At 55.0% G+C, this 21098-nt stretch overlaps 1 protein-coding gene across 1 annotated transcript in view; it reads right to left on the minus strand.

Moving 5' to 3' along the window:
* Window positions 1-215: 215 nt before the first annotated feature.
* PCSK7 (proprotein convertase subtilisin/kexin type 7) overlaps window positions 216-21098 on the minus strand; it is a 54624-nt gene continuing 33741 nt past the window's right edge. Inside the window, exons 10-16 of the mRNA XM_054049539.1 lie at window positions 20345-20452; window positions 16066-16168; window positions 8327-8483; window positions 7262-7356; window positions 6284-6377; window positions 4787-4904; window positions 216-3588 (exon numbers count right to left, since the gene is read on the minus strand). Coding sequence (XP_053905514.1) covers window positions 3169-3588; window positions 4787-4904; window positions 6284-6377; window positions 7262-7356; window positions 8327-8483; window positions 16066-16168; window positions 20345-20452 — 1095 coding nt within the window. The 3' untranslated portion in view covers window positions 216-3168. The remainder of the gene's footprint in view (window positions 3589-4786; window positions 4905-6283; window positions 6378-7261; window positions 7357-8326; window positions 8484-16065; window positions 16169-20344; window positions 20453-21098) is intronic.

Genomic DNA, 21098 nt, shown 5'->3' on the forward strand with positions numbered 1-21098 from the left:
CCAGGGACGTCCCCTGGCTCTGCAGGTGCTCAGCACCCCTGAAAATCAGGCCCTGCTGCCCTGAGAAGACTAAGTCAGTCAAAACTATGCTCCCCACCACCCTGCCTGCTGGCGAGTGCCTGGTTATCTTGCTCTTCCGCTGGGGGGAGCGGTTGGAGCACTCAGAGCAGTTTAACAACAAGCCAACTGGCACACAGAGAGATTTCGGCTACCAGTCTGGTTTTTAAAGACTTTATTTTGGAAAGCTGCACAAAAAGGCCTTTGCTGTTTCAAAAATAAAACCCCAAATCTTTAGAAAAAGAAATGCTCCCGATGTCTGTGATGGATTGTTGCAAAAACAACGAAAACCCCCAACCCGTCAACCCCAATGTAACGTTTAAAATGCTCACATGGAAAACCCATGCAGGATTTAAAATCTGCTCCCTCAATGTCGCTGACAGGACTACTGTGCTAAGCAGCAGAGCGGGCCATGGCTGGAGACACACAGTCACCGGAACACACTCATCCAGCCATGCAATGTATTGCTGGAGTCGGGGTCCTGTCACTCTTGGAACACTCCAATGGCTTCCCCGCAAGCAGCTGGAGGGGCACAGACCTTCCTCTGGGCCCTGTCCTGGGAATCTGACACAGACACGCTATAGCAACTAGGCCAGGGGAAAGGCACCTGCTCTCTGCACTCGCTGGGCCGACCAGTTGTGTTTGCTGTGAGTGCCCTGCGCCAGACCTCAATGTGCACACCAGGCCCAAGAAAAACCAGACCCTTTACTTTCCTCTAGCCAGACAATGGCTAGTTTGTGAAAGGATGGGGTAAGCATGGTGGCCGGAGGGAACAGCAGGGAGAAAAAGGTGCAGTTACAATGGTTGGAAATGGGCAAACAGATTTTTTTCGTCAACGTTTGGTCTGCCTGGCTAACATGAGCCAAGTACTAAGCCATCCGGAGGTGAAACGTGCGCGGAGACCACAGCTGCCAGCAGGCAGAGCCCAGAAAACGGGGATAGCCGGGTAAGGCAGCTGGCTGAGGAAGGGGGAATGAAGACTCCAGTCAGCCAAGCACAGGCCACTAGATTTCATGTTGGCTACCACAGTCAACCAAGTGGCTACACACTATGTAAAGGGCCTTCTTGCGATGCAGGACACCTTCACCCAGGATACCTTAATGTCCAGTTAGTCAAAGGGGCTCCTTCCACGGAGAACCACTGCTTTAAGCAGCAGGCTTAAACACACCCCAGGTCCCCCTGCCTCTGTCCCAAGCAGAGACTTTTCCAGCAGAAGCTGCGATGCCTCCGGCAGGCGAGAGGGAGGACAGCATCTTTGGAACTTAAATGACGTACACTACAAGCCAAACTGTGGCTGTTGCTGGCTGAGCAGGGCCCTGGGGGTCGGTGTGAGAGCTTCCCCAGCCCCTGCCCCATGAAAACAGGAACACAGCCAACGGGACATGATGCAAAGACAGACAGATGGCTGGCCAGTACACCCTGGGCTCACATGGCCCCTGCTGCCGTCCAGCTAACCCAGCCACGTGCAGGGCTGGGGAAGTCCCATCTGGTGCACGACACTTCTCCGGGGCAGGTAACTGCATGAAGCCTCACTCTGCCCCCCCGCTAACAGTCCAAGGGCTCCCAGGAATTTCAGAGATTGCTCAGCACACTCCAGTGCAAGTCCATGGCTGCACGGGGGGAGGAGCCCATGCACCTACCTGACTCTGCCAGTGCCCTAGCTCCCAGAGGCTCTGGAAAGGGACAGCCCAGCTCTCGCCTTCCCAGGCTGCTGGGCACAGGCGGGCACAGCTGATCCGCTCCCCACGCCCTGACTCGCCCCGTGGTTTCTCAAGGCCCCCAATAGCTCAGGAGCATTGGCAGAGCCTGGGTGTCGACCCTCGGTTCGCGCTCTGGGAGGTGTGAAGTGCACTGGGTACCAAACCCACCCCGAGCGAGCTGCCCAAGCCAGCTGGCACAGCGCCCGTGCTGAGCACAAGAGACAGACGAGGCAGGCAGAGGGACAGCTCTGTGGCTGGACTCCCCTCTGGGGGAGGCATCTCAGAAAATCCAGCCCCAGACTCCGTGAAGTAACTATCCCTACAAGACCGAAGACGTCAATCTGGGGGGCAGCTAGATAGGGCAGCCTGGCGGTGCCACCCTTGTGTCCAATACAGCGTGTGGCCAGGCCATGATCCAGCTGGCTGAAGGGCTGGGCCCTTAGTCCCTGCAGGTCTGTAACGAAGGGGGTGACAGTCTCCTCCACTAATGCAGGGTGGGGCAGCCCCAGGGCTCCTGGCAAGGGGCCTGGGCAAAGTCTGGGGGCGCCTGCAGTACACGTAACCACTCCTGGGCGTAACCCCAGAACATGAGCCAGTCACCAGGTCCAGAACCCGGGCTTTCCCCGCTGCAGAATCACCCTACAGGAGCCACCCCTGGCGTCCAAATGCCGCGGCCGCGGGGTTTGGCTGCAGCTAATCCACAGTAAGGGCCTGTCCACTCTCCCAGGGCTGTCAGCCAGGAGTGCCCCACTGAAGGCAATGGAGATGCACTAGGGAGGAGTCAGGCTGGGGCCTTCCACCATCTCCGCCTTTCCCCCAGGGCTGCGCCCTGCCTGAAGAACGCACCACAGGGAGGGCCCCAGCCACAGGGTCTGGGGGCTGCCCACATGGAAACCTTCCGGCTTCCCTCTCCAACACCTGAGAGCGCCACTCCAAAGCCAGCCCCAGGAGAGCGCCCGGACTCGCTGAGTGCCACCATGCTGCCCTAGCAGGTGAGCCCGGGCTCCTCCACCAGCAGCCAGGCCGGCCCTGGGCGGGCACGCCGGGAGCAGAAGGGAAGCTCAGTTCAGCGGATGCCGGGTGCTCACAGGCGGGGAGCAGGAGCACAGGGCCTAGGGCTGAGGAAGGAGAGAAGCCGTGAGTTTCGCCCCTGGACAGACTCCGTTATAAAATGAGTTAAGGCTTGTTTTGTTTATAAATGGCAGGGAAAGGGGCCTTTGTGATGGGGAATGTCGAGAGCAAGACGTTGGTCCCTCCTCTCAGCCGTGGGCCTGTCATCCGAGCCACATCCACCGCCAGCACCCCCCAAGTCAGCGGTGGCTCTGTGGGGGGGTTGGAACGTCTCCCCCACCCTGCAGCCAGGGAAGGACAGTACCCAATATCAGCCAGCATCCCAAGCTCCCCGCGCCCGCTAGCATGTCTGCTGCTCCCTGTCTGCTGAGAGGAGGTCGGAGGCCAGGTCCCGGCCAAGATACCCTGAGCCCGAATGGATTGCTTCGTGAAAGCCTGCGGCTCGGCCATTGCTGTGAGGTTTGGGATCCTGGGGATTCCAGCTTCCCTCTTCCCCTAAGTTTTCTGGGGCTTCCGGGCTGGGCAGTGGCTGCTCCGACTCCATCTCCACGTCTTCCATGTCCTTCCCCGCATTGAGTGGGATGGACTCCATCTCCAGCCCATTCTCCATGTTCTTCTGCCGCCCAGCCCTGGGGTACCACCTGCAGGCGGGGAAGCTGTTGCACGTCAGATTGAAGACTACATTATTTCTGGACAGGTAAACCTCCAGCATGTAGTAGATCGTCCAGAAGACAGCAAAGCATCCCAGCAACACGAGCATCTGGGGAGGGGAGGGGAAAGGGGAAGGAGAAAACCCCATTAGAAACCAAAGCCTCCTATCGAAACCCAAGAGCTAGTCTCTTCTACCCGCTCCACCCCAGTGGAAGCTGTGTGCCAGGCTGGTAGCCATGCCAGCTGGCCTGAGAGGGGAGAGAGTCCAAGGATGGGCCTCAAACATGCCCACACCTACTTCAAGGCCTTGTGTTTGCTGCGGGAGGAGTGCAGATAGCTTTGTAACCTGCATGGGGCCAGCTGGCTCCCGTCTCTCAGGGGCGCCTGCGTTAGCCGATGAGCAGCCTGAGCTCAGAGGAGTGGCTGGGCCCCAGGACGGGACCTGGGGAAGACGCCTCGTCTCTCTGGACACCTCAAGCCAGCGAAGGAACAGCAGGCGTGAGCTCACCAGGGAGTTGCGTTCCAAACTTGCCCAGGCAGGTGGGGGCTGCAAAGTGGGGCCCGTGTGAGTGTTAATGTCGGGGGGGGAGAGAAACCTCAGACACGCAGGAAACCCCTCTCCCTGCTGCGTGGCGCTGGAAAGCAGAACTGGGCAGAGCTAGCCCTTTGGGAGGACGGTGAATGGACAGGGATTGTGGGCACGGCGAAAGCAGCTGCCGTGTGGGATCTGCTCACTAGGCCCTGGGAGGAGGCGGATGCCCAAAGGGCCGGACCAGGGCAGCGTTCACAGTGACCATCACAGTGCGGGCAGTCCCTGGCCTGCCAGCCTGGCTTTGCACCCAGCCGCTGCTGGCCAGCCAGTTCAGCACCAACAAGCAGGGTCGATGGGAACGTTCAGCGCGTTTAGTCCTGCCCCACAGGCCTTCGCGCCATCCCCACTTAGATCGCAACATAGCGAGCACCAGCCCCAGGGACCCTCCCTCTGGGGAGAGAGGAGTTCGGGCACCAAGGCCTAGTCAGCCCTTGGCCTTCTGCCAAGGGTGTGTTCATGGCTCTTGCCGTGTGGGTCCGTGTACGGTGGGGACTGGGCTGAGACGTGCCCTGCCCCCCAACTCATTCCAGCAACCAGCAGTCAAGTATTAAGTACTCTGGCTCGCTGCTGACGTGGACGGGACAGGAACTGGCACCCCAGAGGACACGCTCCGGATCCCACCGCTGCCCCCTCGAGCCATCCAGCCCCCCAATCCACTCCCCAGAGCGAAGATGGGCCCCTGGTGTACTCCCTGCGCAGGCCCTGCAGGCTTTACCTTGAGGGTGTTGGCTGTGATGGTGTACGGCTCCTCCTCGGAGATCTCCAGCCCTGGAGGGCAAGGCAGGGACTCGCCACTGCTCAAGTACTGACCACTCATGGCGTCCTCCAGCAGCCTGAAGCCAAGACACACATTCAATAAACTGCCGCAGACAGGCCCCCGGAGGTGAAGCAGCTGGGAAGAGGGCCGAGGAACGCAGCACTAGAGAAGGAATGGCCCCCGCAGGCCGGCTCCCCTGGGCCTGCCTGGGGAGGGGCGGTCAGAGTGGGGACAGCCTGGGCAGGGCAGGGGGTTTGTGGCTGAGGCTGAGAAGAGTTTTGATTGTATCCCCCTTGTTTCGGCTAGCGCAGGGAATGGCTGCGGGCTTCCGGCTCCAGCACTGCCATGTGCTGGCTGGAGCAGGCCCCGAGGAGCAGGACGGGATGGGGTGTCTCTCTTTCAGATCCCCTGCTCCTGTTTGCCTCATCTGGCCATGGGGCCAGTAACACATACACAACCAAGAGACAGGCAGGACTGAGGCGAGGAGAGAGGCTGTATGGACACACTGGCTTTTACCAGCAAGCAGGAGACCATCCCGGAGGCCCTGACCTGTGGGTTAGGAAAGCAGGTTTCCTCTCCTCCTGGGGTTGAATTTTGCTCAGGTCTAAGCTCCTAGAAGAGACACCAGCCCTACAGGGAGGTGCTCTGCCCCCATCAGTGTGTTTGCTGGCTTCGATCTCCCAACCCTCAGGATTAAGTACAGGCCAAGGAGGGGGGAGTGGCAGATCCCAGGGACTATCTGTGTCCCCTTCGGCAGCAAGAATGCACCGTTTGGTAACGAGTCTGACAGGTGGCATGAGAGTTAAAGGAAAAGGTGCTTTGAATTGATCAAAATACGTGATTTGTCACCTATCCACCAACCTAAAGCCCTCCACGCTGCCCCTGGCGGCCAGGCTGTCTGTGAGGGCCTTGTGCACCCCAGGACTTGCCAGGCAGAATCGGACCATACGCTGGCTCCATTCAGCAGCCACAGAGTTCCCTTGTGCAGCCAGCCACATCCCCCAGTAGATCATTCAAGGGGGCCAACTGCAGGCCCTAGCCCAGTGAGTCCTGACTCCATCTCCAGGCTGCTACAAACCCCACCAGGAATCGGTCCCAGGTCCAATTGTATGTTTCTTTATGTTCAGCCGCCCAGGCCAGCCTCCGCGGTGCTTACAGACACTGCTGCGAGCCAAAGAGCAGCAGCTCGGATTTGTGAGGTGATAAAGAAATCAGACTCCCCCTCTCTTGAGACCCGAATTTCCCTTCATCTCACAGGGCCCTGGAGCTCTCTCCCTGGGAGCTAGGCGACAGCAATCCTCCTTGGAAATGCCAAGCAGCACGCTCCCTCTGCCTCATTGGATGCTTCCTGGGCCGTGGCCATTTGACCCGTTCAAAAATCTGTTCACATACAAAAGCCCACTGCCCGGCCTCAGCCCGGCCTCAGGGCTCCTTTGTGAAAGGAGGCTCCCGTACCTTTGCCGTTCCCTCATCTCCGCCGGAGTCCATGAAGAGCCGTAAAGCGTCAGCTGCCACTGCTTCAACGTCCCTGTCTTCAGCGTCTCATCCCCTGGAAAAGCAAACGGAGACTTTCCCACTGGGGTCCAGGGGGCCCCTGCCGCTGCAGCGTACCACAGAAAGCCGCATTCCTGCTTGCGGACGTAGCAATGGCGACCCTGCCTGCAGGATGGGGACGGGAACCCTTTGTGCCTCCTAGCCTGGGAAAGAATCGATGTCTTGGCGTTGTTCTGGGATCCTATGGGCCGGAGCATGTGGTGGGCACGTGGCCTCAGCAGCAGCTGGGTGGCACATAAACGACTGCTCCCCTCACGACTCACAGGAAGGCCCACAGCACAGTACCCCGATGACGCACGGCTGTGCCCACATCAGACTGAAAAGTTCTATGTATGCCAGGCTCTAGACCCAGCGGGGAGAGACCTTGGGGGCCAACCCAGCCATCCTGCTCTGGGGGCCTGGGCTCCGGTCGGACTCAGGCCCCCACTAGTCTCAGCCTAGCCCAAATTGAGCACAGGCCCTCCCCACAGTTAGCCGCCTCTGTCTGCACTGGAGAGGCTCCGGCCTGGACAGCAGGGAGGGTTGAGGATGAGGCTTGGGATTGAGGTGCGTCAGCAGGCTGCAGAGGGCTGAATAGCAGGGGTGCTGTGTGGAAGCACAGAGGAGCGGGGGCAGAGCCGTAGAAGACTAGCTAATATAGCACCTGCCTGGATTACTTCCAGCCCTGGGGCCTGCACTCCCCATCTGTCCTGCAGGAAGGGAATGGGCCTTTCCCCCCAGGAACTCAGCAGCCGTCAATGGATTCCCCCTGCAGGGCAGGAGGAGACTGGAGGCTCTGGGGCTGGGCGAGGACCCGACACACACAGGAGTCAGAAATGAAAGTCGACAACAGGCCGGTGGGCTCAGGACCATTAGTTTCCTAGAGAGGGAGGGACTCACCGACATCCCTGATAATGAGTCTGTACATGCCCTGGGCTTCCTCCCCCCAGCACCTCACTGTGGAGAAGGTCCAGTCAGCAAAGCCGTTGGGATCTCTGCAAGAGGTAGGAGAAAAATACCCCATGAGGCGCGAACAAGCCACTGGGCGCTTTGTGTCTGGGCGTCAGGTCTGCAAACAGATTCTGTCCCAACGAGATGGGCAGGAGAGCAGGACCTGGCGGCCAAGGCAGCAGGGGCTGGGTGTCCCTGGCCCCAGAGCAGAGCATATTGCGTGAGCCAATAGGCACGAGCCTGGAGATTAAAGAGCAGAGGTGACGGCGACAGCAATGCTTCTATCCACAGGCCAGGGGCGGTCTGGGCGCTGCCATACGAGCTTCCCCACTCTACCCTGGATGGTGAGAGAGGGACATTGGCCTCATCCCGGCTGAGCAGGGCCAGCCAGTGCTGCCTGTCTACGTGTGCTGCTTTCTGAGAGGCCAGTTCCGTTCACTGGGGACACAGAGCCCAGGGACAGCTCATACCGAGGGCGGTGCTGAGAACTGGCCAGGAACCCGGGAGCTGCAGCTAATTAACACCCTCCCCCTCCCCGCATTGCCCCCGAGAGATGGACAGAAATGGCTCTGTCTGGATTCACCTGCAGCGGACTTGCTGGGCTCGGGGGGGCATGGAGTGGAGCTCTCCATGGCCAGTGTTAATACAGGGCAGGAGTGGGCTAGGAGTCCATTAGGGAGATCCTGGGAAATTCTCCTTCCCCTCCCATGGAGCAAAAGCAGCACGTAGCAGGCTTCTAAATGCTGGGGCTGGACAGGGCAGTGGGCTCACACAGGGACAGAAGCACCTGAGCTAATACGGTGCTATCCTTGTATTACGTGTGTGGCTTTCAACTACCGCCTTTCACTCCACAACCCACCTGGAAACGCCCTTGCTGCACGTGGTCCACCCAGCCCCCTCTTTCACCTCCAGACCCCCAGACTTTATAGCACCTGGGAAGTCACCCATCACTGCCCCCCAAGCCCATCCCACCCCTTCCTGCGGCCCCCGCCGGCAGAGTTCTGCACTGCTTACGAGTCCAGGCTCCTGGTGGTCCCAATCCTGGACACCATGCCACTGGGGCAGAGGAGTTTGATTTCCAGGTTGCCACGGCGAGGGTGGGTTATGGTGACGGTCACTGCCACGTGCTCCAAGGTCCTCATGCCAGACAAGGCAAGGTCGGCCGCTGTGACTGGTAAGGAGTAAAGGTGTGCAGGTGTCAGTGGGCTGGTTAATAGGACACATACACACACACTCACAATGAGCGCTCCCCACTCCCCCCAGACCTCCCCGCGCTGCATGGGAACAACGGAGCAACACGTAGGCAGGACACATGCTAGACACCTCTCACACGGACTCTTCGCCCACTGCCCACACATGTAGCAAGGCTGCTCTCGTTTCCAATTCCGGGCGCTCTGGCACCCAGCTCCACAATCAGCGTCTCAACTTCCCACGAACGGATCCGTTTTCATTGTTAACAGCCCCTTGCCACCCATGTCAAACGCGGGAAAACAGCCAGGCCTGGAAAAGCGTTCTCATGTACACCCAGCTCCGTGGCTTGCAGTCCCTCAGCAGTGACTATGCTGCCTTGCTTTTCACGCCTGGCTTGTATGGCTTGGGCTGTGGGCGCTCCACTGGGAATTTCTCATGCAGCCTGAATGCAGTGCTTGTCTTCCCACCAATGCAGGAAGTTTGTCCTAAACAGTTACACAGGTGATACCTGGTCAGAGCTTCCCTCCAGCGTTAGTTTTTACAAATGTGCTTTGTTCCCAAAGACACATCCTTCCTCTGCACAATTCTGCAAAGCAGCATAACTGGATTTAGCAGGGTGACTCCCGCTGAACTCTGGCTATTAACAGCAAAGACAGGAAATTGAGGATTTGAAGAAAGAAGCGGGATCGGGATTTCGCGGTGTCGGAGAACTGCTGAGGAAAGTAGTGGCAGCAAGTAGTAGAAATGTTGTATAAAACAGAATGGCTGCGTCTCTGATATCCCATAACATGTCACCTGCACCTGCAAAGCCCAGGAGGTGGGAAAGCCTTACTTGGATCTATGTTCTTCTCCCTCCGAAATAGTCTATGTGCCTGTGCTGTGAAGTTAGTAGGGCTGCATGTGCCACTGTGATGCTAATGCCACGACAAGAAGCTTTCCTTGCAGTCAGATGGGCTGAGAGCTTACAGCCTAAGCTTGCAGTCAAAGCGATCTCCCAGCCCTGCCCCACAGGGATTCGAATGCCCCGGCCCTAGGTACACCGTGACGCACTCTGCTCTTTGGAACAGATGGGCTGAGTTCAAGGTGACAGACAGGCCAGTTTACCACAAAAATTCCACGCTGTCCTGACTCAGGGACTGCGAATTCCAGAGCAGGAGAGGAGGGTGCTGATGTGAAGGTTCAGGGCTGCAACGAGAACCCTTCAACCTTCAGCAACTGCAATAATAATCCTTTGCCCCTTGCCAGTGCTTTTCGCCCGAGGATCTCCAAGCCCTTTGCAAATATCCGTGAACTATGCCTCACAACCTCCCTGAGAGCTAGAGGCATCTTTATTCCCGTTTAAAGCTTGGGAACCAGAAGCATTGGGAGGGTAAGTGACTTGCCTAAAGTGGCAAGGGAGTGAGCACCGAAGCTGAGAGTAGAACCCAGGAGACTGGACTCCCAGTTAGGGTGACCAGATGTCCCGATTTTATAGGGACAGTCCAGATTTTTGGGTCTTTTTCTTATATAGGCTCCTATTAACCCAACCCCCTGTCCTGATTTTTCACATTTGCTGTCTAGTCACCCTACTCCCAGTCCACAGTTCCAACTAGGGTGACCTGACAGCAAGTGTGAAAAATCAGGACAGGAGGTGAATCATAGAATATCAGGGTTGGAAGGGACCTCAGGAGGTCATCTAGTCCAACCCCCTGCTCAAAGCAGGACCAATTCCTAACTAAATCATCCCAGCCAGGGCTTTGTCAAGCCGGACCTTAAAAACCTCCAAGGAAGGAGATTCCACCACCTCCCTAGGGAACCCATTCCAGTGCTTCACCACCCTCCTAGTGACATAGTGTTTCCTAATATCCAACCTAGACCTCCCCCACTGCAGCTTGAGACCATTGCTCCTTGTTCTGTCATCTGCCACCACTGAGAACAGCCGAGCTCCATCCTCTTTGGAACCCCCCTTCAGGTAGTTGAAGGCTGCTATCAAATCCCCCCTCATTCTTCTCTTCTGGAGACTAAACAATCCCAGTTCTCTCAGCCTCTCCTCATAAGTCATGTGCTCCAGACCCCTAATCATTTTTGTTGCCCTCTGCTGGACTCTTTCCAATTTTTCCACATCCTTCTTGTAGTGTGGGGCCCAAAACTGGACACAGTATTCCAGATGAGGCCTCACCCATGTCGAATAAAGGGGAACGATCACGTTCCTTGATCTGCTGGTGGGGGGTAATAGGCACCCATATAAGACAAATCCCCAATATTGGGACTGTCCCTATAAAATCGGGTAATCTGGTCACCCTAGTTCCAACCACTAATCAATACTGCCTCCCCAAAGGTGCTACCAACGAGAAACTGTAATCAGCTAGAGAGTCTGACAGCAGCAGATTTCAACCAGAGTTAAGGGGGCTAACAGAGCCAAACGAATAAGTGATTGTTCAGTTTGGGGGCCAAACCGAAAAAATCCAAACCCAATACTGGTTCCTTTTGAAGCAAAACTGAATGTTTTGCTTTTCTCACTGAAAGGAAAACAACAACATTTCATTTTGCAACCAAAAACACCTCAGATGAAACGAAAACAAAACACCACCAAACCCTGAGAAGAAATTAATTATTTTCAGGTTTTCATTGTGTTTCCTTTTCAGGTGCTTTTCATCCTTTTTCGTTGTTTATTTTTAAATAAATATAGTTAAATTTCAAAACAAAACATCCCAATGTTTCATTTTGAAAGGGTGGAAATGAACCAGTTTGACTTTTTCGAGAGAAAGAATCCATTTTTTTCCAGCCACAACTCGACCTGAATTGATGAATTATTTCAGTGCAAACCCTCCCCCCCAATGCATTTGTTGACAAATTTACTATTTGCCAAACAATGTGGCCAGCTCTAGCTTCAACAACCCTCCCAGCCGCCCAGCCAGGAAACGGACGGGCAGCATCTGCCTCCTTAGCCCATTCCCAAGCTACAGGACCGGGGGTGCATTAAGGACTCTCCTTGGCTGCTTTCACACATGGCCTTCCTTAGCAACGGAGATGCAGGCCTCTCACGTGTGTGGTGATTAAGAGGCCAGTTCCAGTCTCCCTTCGTGCCTGCGCTGAAGGGTTAAGTCTCCGGGTGAGTCCCCAGGGCACCTGGGCGGAAAGCAGAGCAGCGTGCATTCCTTCGGACATACTTCCCCCACGTCTCTCTTTTCTGGCATTTCCTAACATCTTGTTTGCTGCTGCACTTTCAACTCAGAATTCCTTTTAGGGCAACGCTCTCAGAGCTGCCAGAGCTCCCTTGTTTTTCTCTCCTAGCCATGATCTTTAAGGCTCCTACAGGCTGAGAACAAACCTGACTCCATTAACAAAAAACAACCCTGCCTCCTGTTTGCCGGGATCAGGGTTAGTGTCTCTCGTGCGGTTTTACAAGGTCTCTCTAGAGGCTGCCCCGACACTCACGTTTCCCTGGACTGGGCAGCCAGGTCTCTGCACTTTACATCGGTGTGTGAATTCAGTGCTCAGAAAGGATGTGGGGCGGACACGCTCCCGTCCTCCCATCCTCTCTCCCCCTCTGCAGAGCCGGCACAAAATTCACTAGGCAAGCTCCCGTCAAGGTGCCTCAGGCCTGCCCTGGAGAGACCCCCGAGGGCTAGGGCTGGGGGCGGAGTGGGAGTTGCGACGGGGACACCTGTCTACCGGGAAATCCACTGACGCTTCAAAGTCCTTTCAGGGAGGCCTCCGAATAGCCGATCACGGCCAACCCAGGCTTTCATGCTGGGCTCTGTCGAACAGGGAGCAGCTGTGAAAGCCATCAGATGAGCTGTTCTGCCCATTGCCCCGCGACCTATCCTGTGCCAGGCGGTTAGCACCCAGGACGTGGCTAGGGAGATTGGAGGCCTCGGGGGTTTAATCCTTTGTGTGACCATGGGGGAAATCATTCAGTCAGCTTGTGCCTCACCCAGGCCTGATACAGTGGGTTCAAAGCAGGGGGCTCCCTGCCCAGCAAAGGGTGCGAGTGGAAGCCAAAGACAGCACTGGGATTCAAAGCTGTCTGGCAGGTCAGTCGCGTGGCACTGCCTGTAAGAGGGACTCCCCAGGTCCCTAATTCAGAGCGGGTGGGGAAGGTTCATTCACTGGCGACCGCGAGGTGCTTTGGGCCCCTCTGATGGCGGGCACTGGAAATGGATAAGGAGGGCTGCTCCTCTGTGCCCTGCCGCTCCCACCAGGCTTGTGAATGGGATGAATTCCCGGGACCAGTGGGTCAGTGAGCAAGCCAAGGGTTTAATCCCACGTTGCCCCCCGCTGGAGAGTCTTGTCTGGGGAGCCGCGGTGAACGCCAGTCATTTCAGGGGGTGCAGAAGGAATTTCCCATCATGCACGAGGACAAAACACAATGAAAGGGGAGGGCGGCTGGTGAGCAGGAAAGGAAGGCCAGACTAAAACACACAAGCACATCTGGCCAGTGAGCCCATGGCGAGGGGGGCTCCTGGTATGGGAAGGAAAACAAGCCCCACAACCACGGGCTGCACCACATCAGCTCAACTTTACTCCTGGGCCTCTCCTTCCCACTAGTAGCAGCTCCGGAGAAGGGCCTTGTTTATGTTGACAGAGGCCAGCCAAGTCAGGAGCTGCAACATTACCTAAAATGGTCAAAGGCAACTGAACAGGTCTGGCCGCAGCCCAGCCCCTGCCGTGCTGGGCCCTGCCGTAAGAGCTCGCTAATGCCTGTCTGCCTTTCCAAAGACATCAATTTATTGAACTACGCGCGCGTGGGGGGAAGCAGCTCAACGAACAAAAGCAGCCGCGGTCTCAAAAGAAAAAGAAAAAAAATCCGGCTTCTCGGGACGCTTAACTCTTTCATAGTCTGTCTAAAATTCCTGGGCTTGTGCGAGGCCAATCTGTCCCTGCTGCCCCCCCATCCTGTCCCACTGGGGTCATCCCTATAGCCACAGCTGTTCCTCCTGCCCCAGACCCCCCTCCTCAGCCTTAGCTGTCTCTCCCACCACACTGTTTCTGCTCCTGCTTGGCTGACGTCTGATCTCTGGCTGGGAGGGCACCTGGAGCTGCCGCACACAATCTGCCTTCAGCACAGTACACCGTAAGCATGTCCAAGGCGAAGCCGCTAAGGCATCATCGCCAGCCTCTCAGCACTGCATCCATGTCCCTGCACCCCTCCCACGGTGCAGCGCCCAGCCGGGGAGAACTCGGTCTGCTTTGGTTTCAACCCCACAGATGTTGCATGAAGAACACCCAGAAGGAGATCCTGCCTCCCCCATTTCTCCAGGGTTCCCTGTTTCATCCTGCTCTTGTCTCCAATGGGATGGGCAAGAAGGAGCACCCTTCAGAAACAAACAGCAGAGCCGACAATGAGGGGATCCCGGATCCTCAGTGACATGCCACCACCGCCAGCAGACCCCAGCACTGGCTGCCTGCACAGAAGCACACGCTGGGACTGGCAGTTCCTAGATTGGCAGCTGCTGCCTAGGGCAGGGGCAGTCTCGCATGATACGGTCTCGCATGATATTCTTATCGATAAACTAGGCAAATACAAATTAGATGGGGCTACTATAAGGTGGGTGCATAACTGGCTGGATAATCGTACTCAGAGAGTTGTTATTAATGGTTCCCAATCCTGCTGGAAAGGCGTAACGAGTGGGGTACCGCAGGGGTCTGTTTTGGGACCGGCTCTGTTCAATATCTTCATCAACGACTTAGATATTGGCATAGAAAGTACGCTTATTAAGTTTGCGGATGATACCAAACTGGGAGGGATTGCAACTACTTTGGAGGACAGGGTCATAATTCAAAATGATCTGGACAAATTGGAGAAATGGTCTGAGTTAAACAGGATGAAGTTTAACAAAGACAAATGCAAAGTGCTCCACTTAGGAAGGAAAAATCAATTTCACACATACAGAATGGGAAAAGACTGTCTAGGAAGGAGTACGGCAGAAAGGGATCTAGGGGTTATAGTGGACCACAAGCTAAATATGAGTCAACAGTGTGATGCTGTTGCAAAAAAAGCAAACATGATTCTGGGATGCATTAACAGGTGTGTTGTGAGCAAGACACGAGAAGTCATTCTTCCGCTCTACTCTGCTCTGGTTAGGCCTCAGCTGGAGTATTGTGTCCAGTTCTGGGCGCCGCATTTTAAAAAAGATGTGGAGAAACTGGAAAGGGTCCAAAGAAGAGCAACAAGAATGATTAAAGGTCTTGAGAACATGACCTATGAAGGAAGGCTGAAAGAATTGGGTTTGTTTAGTTTGGAAAAGAGAAGACTGAGAGGGGACATGATAGCAGTTTTCAGGTATATAAAAGGGTGTCATAAGGAGGAGGGAGAGAACTTGTTCACCTTAGCCTCTAAGGATAGAACCAGAAACAATGGGTTTAAACTGCAGCAAGGGAGGTCTAGATTGGACATTAGGAAAAAGTTCCTAACTGTCAGGGTGGTTAAACACTGGAACAAATTGCCTAGGGAGGTTGTGGAATCTCCGTCTCTGGAGATATTTAAGAGTAGGTTAGATAAATGTCTATTAGGGATGGTCTAGGCAGTATTTGGTCCTGCCATGCGGGCAGGGGACTGGACTCGATGACCTCTCGAGGTCCCTTCCAGTCCTAGAATCTATGAATCTGGCTGGAGTTCTCCGAGGGCCACGTTCTGGCCAGCGTGATGCAGGCACGTTTACCTGTGCCCTCGCTTCCTTTCTTCCCAGCTCGGCTCCCCCTGCCCTGGCAACATCCCTGCAGAATTCTGCCCATTCTTACCCCGCTGGGACCCGAGATACTGGAAATGGCTGGCTGCAGCCTGGGTTTGTCCCAAGCTCCCCTGAAAGCTCCCCCTGATCAGTTCTTCCCTGGCCATGCTGGAGCCCTCGAGCGACGTGGGGCACTCTCATCCTGCCAGTGTGTATCGCTCCAGCCCCCGGGCACCCACACAGACCTTCCCTGGATGCTCGTCACGACCCCTTAACAAGGCAGCTCCCAACACCAGCTATTTCACTGTGAGAAATGCCCTGCCAAGCTATCACCGCCTGTGGGGTGAGAGGCTTATCCTGGAACAGCCTTCCTGTCTTCCCCACGGCATCATTCCCAGTGCTGCTGAAAACCGATCCCTGCTGCTCCCTCAATTTCCCCGCCATGGGCCTTCGCCCCCGAATGCTCCGATTTCTTCACAGACGAAGTTCTCTCACCACAGCTTCTCCCTGCACCTTCCTACCCCCGGCTGCCCTCTGTTATACCCTAGGAGCCCTTTGCCCAGGCAGATGCTTTGGGCGGGTTATTAGGTGAAATCAGCGCTGGTGAAAGGCAGACTGACAGTCCTGGAGACACGGCGAGCCCTGAATAGGCAGTGGCAGCGCATGCCTCCCACGCACTGCCCCACCCCTGGGTCTCAGTGCACCCCTGGTGGGAGCTGGCTCTCTGGGGCCCATTCTAAGCTCACACCGGCCAGCAGGCGAGAGCGACTTGTGGTTGCCATCACCCAGCTGTTTATTTGAGCTGGTGACCTGGAGGTCTACAAGGCCTTGTACTCCTCTCCCGTAGACGCAGGCTGCCTGAGACTGAGACAAGGACGGAGCCCCACAGAGGGGGTGTGCTGTGCTTACCATTCCAGGTGACTTCCAATGCCTGAGGGACCTGCGGGACGGTCCTGCCCTCTTTTAGAACAGGGCTGATGTACGACGCTAAGTATGGGACAGATTCCCAGATCTGTAGAAGGAGAGACAGGGGAAGAGTTAGCATCCTGCAGCATCCGAATCCTCCCCAGACCCTTGCTCTCCCCAGCCATTAACACATAAACCTTTAAGTACGAGTCTCTCCACCGCTGGGCTCATCAATAATGTATCGATTGCAGGCAGTCACGGACGTGGTGTTAATTCTTTAGAGACAGCTCAGTGAGTCATTACAGCACATTAGTGTGGGAACTTAAGTCTGGGGCCTGAGATTCAGAAGCCTTTCCCGGGGATGCTGGGAGAAGCGGGGGGCGTTATGACGCTATCGAGGCATGTGATGCTAGAAAAGCAGGCCTGGCTGAATGTACTAAAGAGCAGAGGGAACACTGGTTCATTTGTTAGAGCAGGGGACTGGGAGTCAGGACTCTTGGGTCCATTTTCAGCACAGCCACCTGAGTGAGTGACCTGGGGCATGTCACTTGACTTCTTATGTCTCAGCCAGGGTGGCTGAGAAGAGGGGAACCAGCAGGAACGGCAGAGAAAAGTAGGTGCTTTGTCTGCGACAGTGTTTCCAGGGGCAATGAAATTTGCTCTTGCTCAGTCACTGAACCAGTCTGGCCGTAAACAAAGGTCCTGGATTCCCAGGGCTCCGCTCGGGCAGCAGAACAAGATTCTTAGCACCTACCCAGGGACACATACACCTCCCTGAGTGCTACAGGGACCGAGACAAGCCTGCGAATACGAACACGAGAAAACCTACTTAGTAAGGTACTCTGGGGGAGGTGTGATTCTGGCAAACCAGAGACACCTGGTGCCCCCACTAGTGAGCGCTCTTGTTTTTGTACTTGCTACTGTGCAGGTTACTGACGAGGAAACAGAGGTAAAGGGATTTGCCCAAGATCTCACAGCGAGTTAGTGCCAGAGCAGGGACTAGAACCCAGCCCCTGCTCTAAGCACTCCCCTTCCACTGCAACACACAAAACCAATCCAGGACTGCAGCACTTGGAGATCTGCAGTTGCCTTCAGAGAATGTCGGGTTCCCCTGCCATTTGGGGATGACCTGCCATGTCACAAAGCTTGGTGCCCAAAGAGCAGGTGTGACAATCTCCCCACGCTGAGCACTGCCAACAACCCCCCGCTCCCAGAGCCATGAATCAGACCCGACGGCTTCCATAAACAAGCCTCTTGCCTGTGGCTATATATAGAGCTCTGAAAGAGGGGCAGGTTTGCACTACTTGCCTAAGGACTCATGACTTCATCCCCAAAGCAGCCGTATAGTGAGGAGGTGCAGCGGGAATCCTTGTAGTTTGACCCCCAAGTCAACGTATCAGTTACCCTACAAGGAAGGCCGGAGTCTTGTCCTCTTTAAGCAACTAATCTTTGGAGTCACTGTGAGAGGCAGATTTGGCTAAGGCTCAGCAGAGCAGGCGTTTAAAGTGCAGCCCTGCTCTGATCAGCATGTCTGTTTGCAAGGGGGTCTGTGTTTACTGGTCTCCATGATCCCTACTCAAATTTCTCTGCCAATGTTTCTTTTTTTATTATTTTATTGTCTTAAACCACCAGTTCTGTTGTCTCCCCCGGGATCTGACTGTCAAGCTGGGCACTTTTCTTCTCAGGCATCACAGACGCTGCGCTGGAACTGAGTGAATAATTCCATTGTTGAAACACGATTCAGACTAGAATCCATCTCCCTCTCCCTGGGCTGGGCTAGTTCTGCAGGGCCAATGGGAGTAAAATACATGGAAACTCATTCCACACATCGAAATCATAGAAACGTAGGACTGGGAGGGGACCTCGATAGGTCATCTATTCCAGCCCTCTGCACTGAGGCAGGACTAAGTATTGTCTAGACCATTCCTGACAGGTGTTTGTCAAACCTGTTCCGAAAAGCCTCCAATGACAGAGATTCCACAATCTCCCCAGGGAATTTGTTCCAGTGTTTAACTATCCTGACAGTTAGGAAGTTTTTCCTTTACTGCAGTTTAACCCCATTACATCTCCTGTCCTCAGTGGATGAGCACAATTTATCACCCTCCTCTTTATAACAACCTTTCACATACCTGAAGGCAGTTTTGTCCCCCACCTCCATCATATCTTCTCCAGATGAAACAAACCCAATTTTTTAATTTATCCTCATAGCTCAAGTTTTCTAGATCATTAATCATTTTTGTTGCTCTTCTCTGGACTTTCTCCAATTTGTTCACATCTTGCCTGAGGTGTGGGGCCCAGAATAGGATACAGTCCTTCAGCTGAGGCCTAATCAATGCTGAGTAGAGCGGAAGAATTACTGATCATGTCTTGCTTACAGCACTCCTGATAATACATCTGTGACAGGGTCTTCAGTGGCCGGGCAGCTTAGTGGCTAGATCGTTGGTTAGGGACTGGAGGGGGGGACCTGCACTCCTTTCCTTCAGGTCTTGGCTCAGAGTCCTGGGCCGCTCACACCCCTAGCCAGGGGAGATGGATCTTGCTCCCTATGTAAGTCCTTTAGTTTGGGGCATGGCCCTGCTAGTCCAGTTTCCCCACAGTTGGGGCTTGGCGGTAGATTCCCCTTGGCAGGGGAAGACTGACTTGCTTTCAGTGGCTGCGCTGGCAGGCAGGTTGCGTCTGTGCCTTCAGGCAGAGACACAGAGCTCCTGCCTCTTCGCCAGTCAGCCCCTGGCTGAGGGGGGCTCCCTTCTTTTCTCCCCCTTCCAGGCCTGACATTGCTGCAGGTATAACAGGTCGGGGTGGGGCTAGCTGACCCCACAGGTGTTCTTTAACCCCTGCTGTGCCAGGCAGACGCCTCTTGGCTCCTTCACAACATCCCAGAATGATGTTTGCTTTTTTTTAAACAATATTACACTGTTGACTCATATTTCATTTGTGAGCCACTATGACCCCCAGATCCTGTCCCACAGTGCTCCTTCCTAGACAGTCATTTCCCATTTTGTGTGTGTGCAACTGAGTGTCCCTTCCTAAGAGTAGAACTTGCATTTCTTGTTTTTGAATTTCAGACCATTTCTCCAGTTTGCTAAGATGATTTTGAATTCTAATCCCTTCCTATAAGACACTTGCAACCCCTCCCAGCTTGGTATCGTCCACAAACTTTACAAGTATACTCTCTATGCCATTATCCAAATCATTTAGGAAGATATTGAATAGAAACAGACCGAGGACAGATCCCTGTGGGACCCCACTCGATATGCCCTTTCAGCTTGACTGTGAACCACTGATAACGACTCTGGGTAGGGTTTTCCAGCCAGTTGCGCACCCACCATACAGTAGGTTTGTCTAGGCTATATTTCCCTTGTTTGTTTATGAGACCGTATTAAAGGCCAAACCTGTCCATATCAAAATGGCCAGCTCTAACCCAGACTGTGCACAGGGAGCTCACCTGCTGAGGAAGCAGGGACCACTTCTACACAGGCATTTTTCGCCCCATTACTACAACTATAGGGTTTTCCATCCACAGACGGTACAAAATGGGACAGCAGGAGAAACTGAGGCACAGAGAGGGCAAGTAACTTGCCCAAGGTCAGTAGCAGAGCCAGAACTAGAACCCAGGTCTCCTGACTGCCAGTCCTGAGCCCTGTTGCACTGGACCATACCAAAGTGGCTACACAAGTCTCTGTTAAAACAACGAGGAGTCTGGTGGCACCCTAAAGACTAACAGATTTATCTGAGCATAAGCTTTCTTGGGTAAAAAGCCCACTTCTTCAGATGCCTTTGTTAGAGTCTCTATCAGAGAAGCTTTGCCCTACAGAGGGAAACACTTCATACACACCCTCAGCAAAGGACTTCACGGCTCCCCCGAACTGACAGGACCTTCCCGTCTCAAGAGAGCCCTGAGGTCGCCCGAGCTCGCTCAGAGGGGAAGGCCGAGGAGAGCGAGATGTGGCCTGTGATGAGGTTTGGGAGGTGGGAGTCGACGTCAGGCTGTCCTCAGGCTGAGGAGTGCTGGCCCAGGCCCATGGCTGTCTCTTGTAGCCCCTGCCCTTGTCTCTTGTACACAGGATGACCTGGCCACAGCCCTGCCCAAATAAGCTTTCTGCCAGTGGGTAGCTCCCATAGTAACGGGTACTACGGAAACATCTAGGCCAGGCCGCCAGGAGCCGGAGACAGGGAAGAAGCTGTTGCTACGCTGGATTTGTCCCTGCGTGCAGTGTATGTCTGGGGGGGAGCCCGTGGGGTTGCCGGACGGATGGGCCTGACGCCAGCAGGCCTGAGTTACCTTGGCAGCGTTGACAAGCCTCCAAGCATTTAGCAAGCCGAAGCCGTGCTCGTGGCTGTGGCTGAAGCCCGCCCGGTTAGTGTCCCAGTTGGTGCGACGATCTTCATACTGCAAAGGAACCAGAGGGAGCCACATCAGCTGGCGTGACTCAGCTGGGAGGGGGATACACCTGCCTCTTGCAGGGCGAGCGAACATCCAGCTACGCAAAGACCAGGGTCACGAGGACTGGGGGGGACTGGGAAAGCACCCTCCTAGCCTCGCTGCACACAGACCTATGGGCCCTACCTTGCAAACGCAGACCTAGGCCACCCTCCGGAAACTGGGGGAACCTGGCTACATCTGCCTAACCAGCAGACTTCGCAGAAGAGACTCAGAAGTGACTTGTAACAGCAGCAAAGCCAACTCCGGCTCTGCCATGGGGCCTGATTAGAAAGGACAGCTCGCCCTCTGTTTAAACTGAGTCCCAACCGAGCCAGGATTCCTCGCTCTTCAAAAGAAAAACAAACAGCGCAAAGGACAAAAATGCCTCTGCTCTGAAATATCCCAGCTGGTCCCTTCCTCCCTCCCTGCCCAGATCGCAGCCCCTGGAAAGTCTAAAGGCCAGTTTCAAAGGAATAAATACAATCATTTAAATCAGCGCGAGTTGGGGCAGATCAGATCTGGGTTCCATTACTTACTGGGGTTTAGCGCTTTGGCAGCCGTTGTCTCCAACTGTGGAAAAAGTTACCCTGCGCCAAAGCAAGTTTTATCTCAC

Source organism: Malaclemys terrapin, chromosome 15 (assembly GCF_027887155.1).
Source record: "Malaclemys terrapin pileata isolate rMalTer1 chromosome 15, rMalTer1.hap1, whole genome shotgun sequence".
Lineage (NCBI taxonomy): Eukaryota > Metazoa > Chordata > Testudines > Emydidae > Malaclemys > Malaclemys terrapin.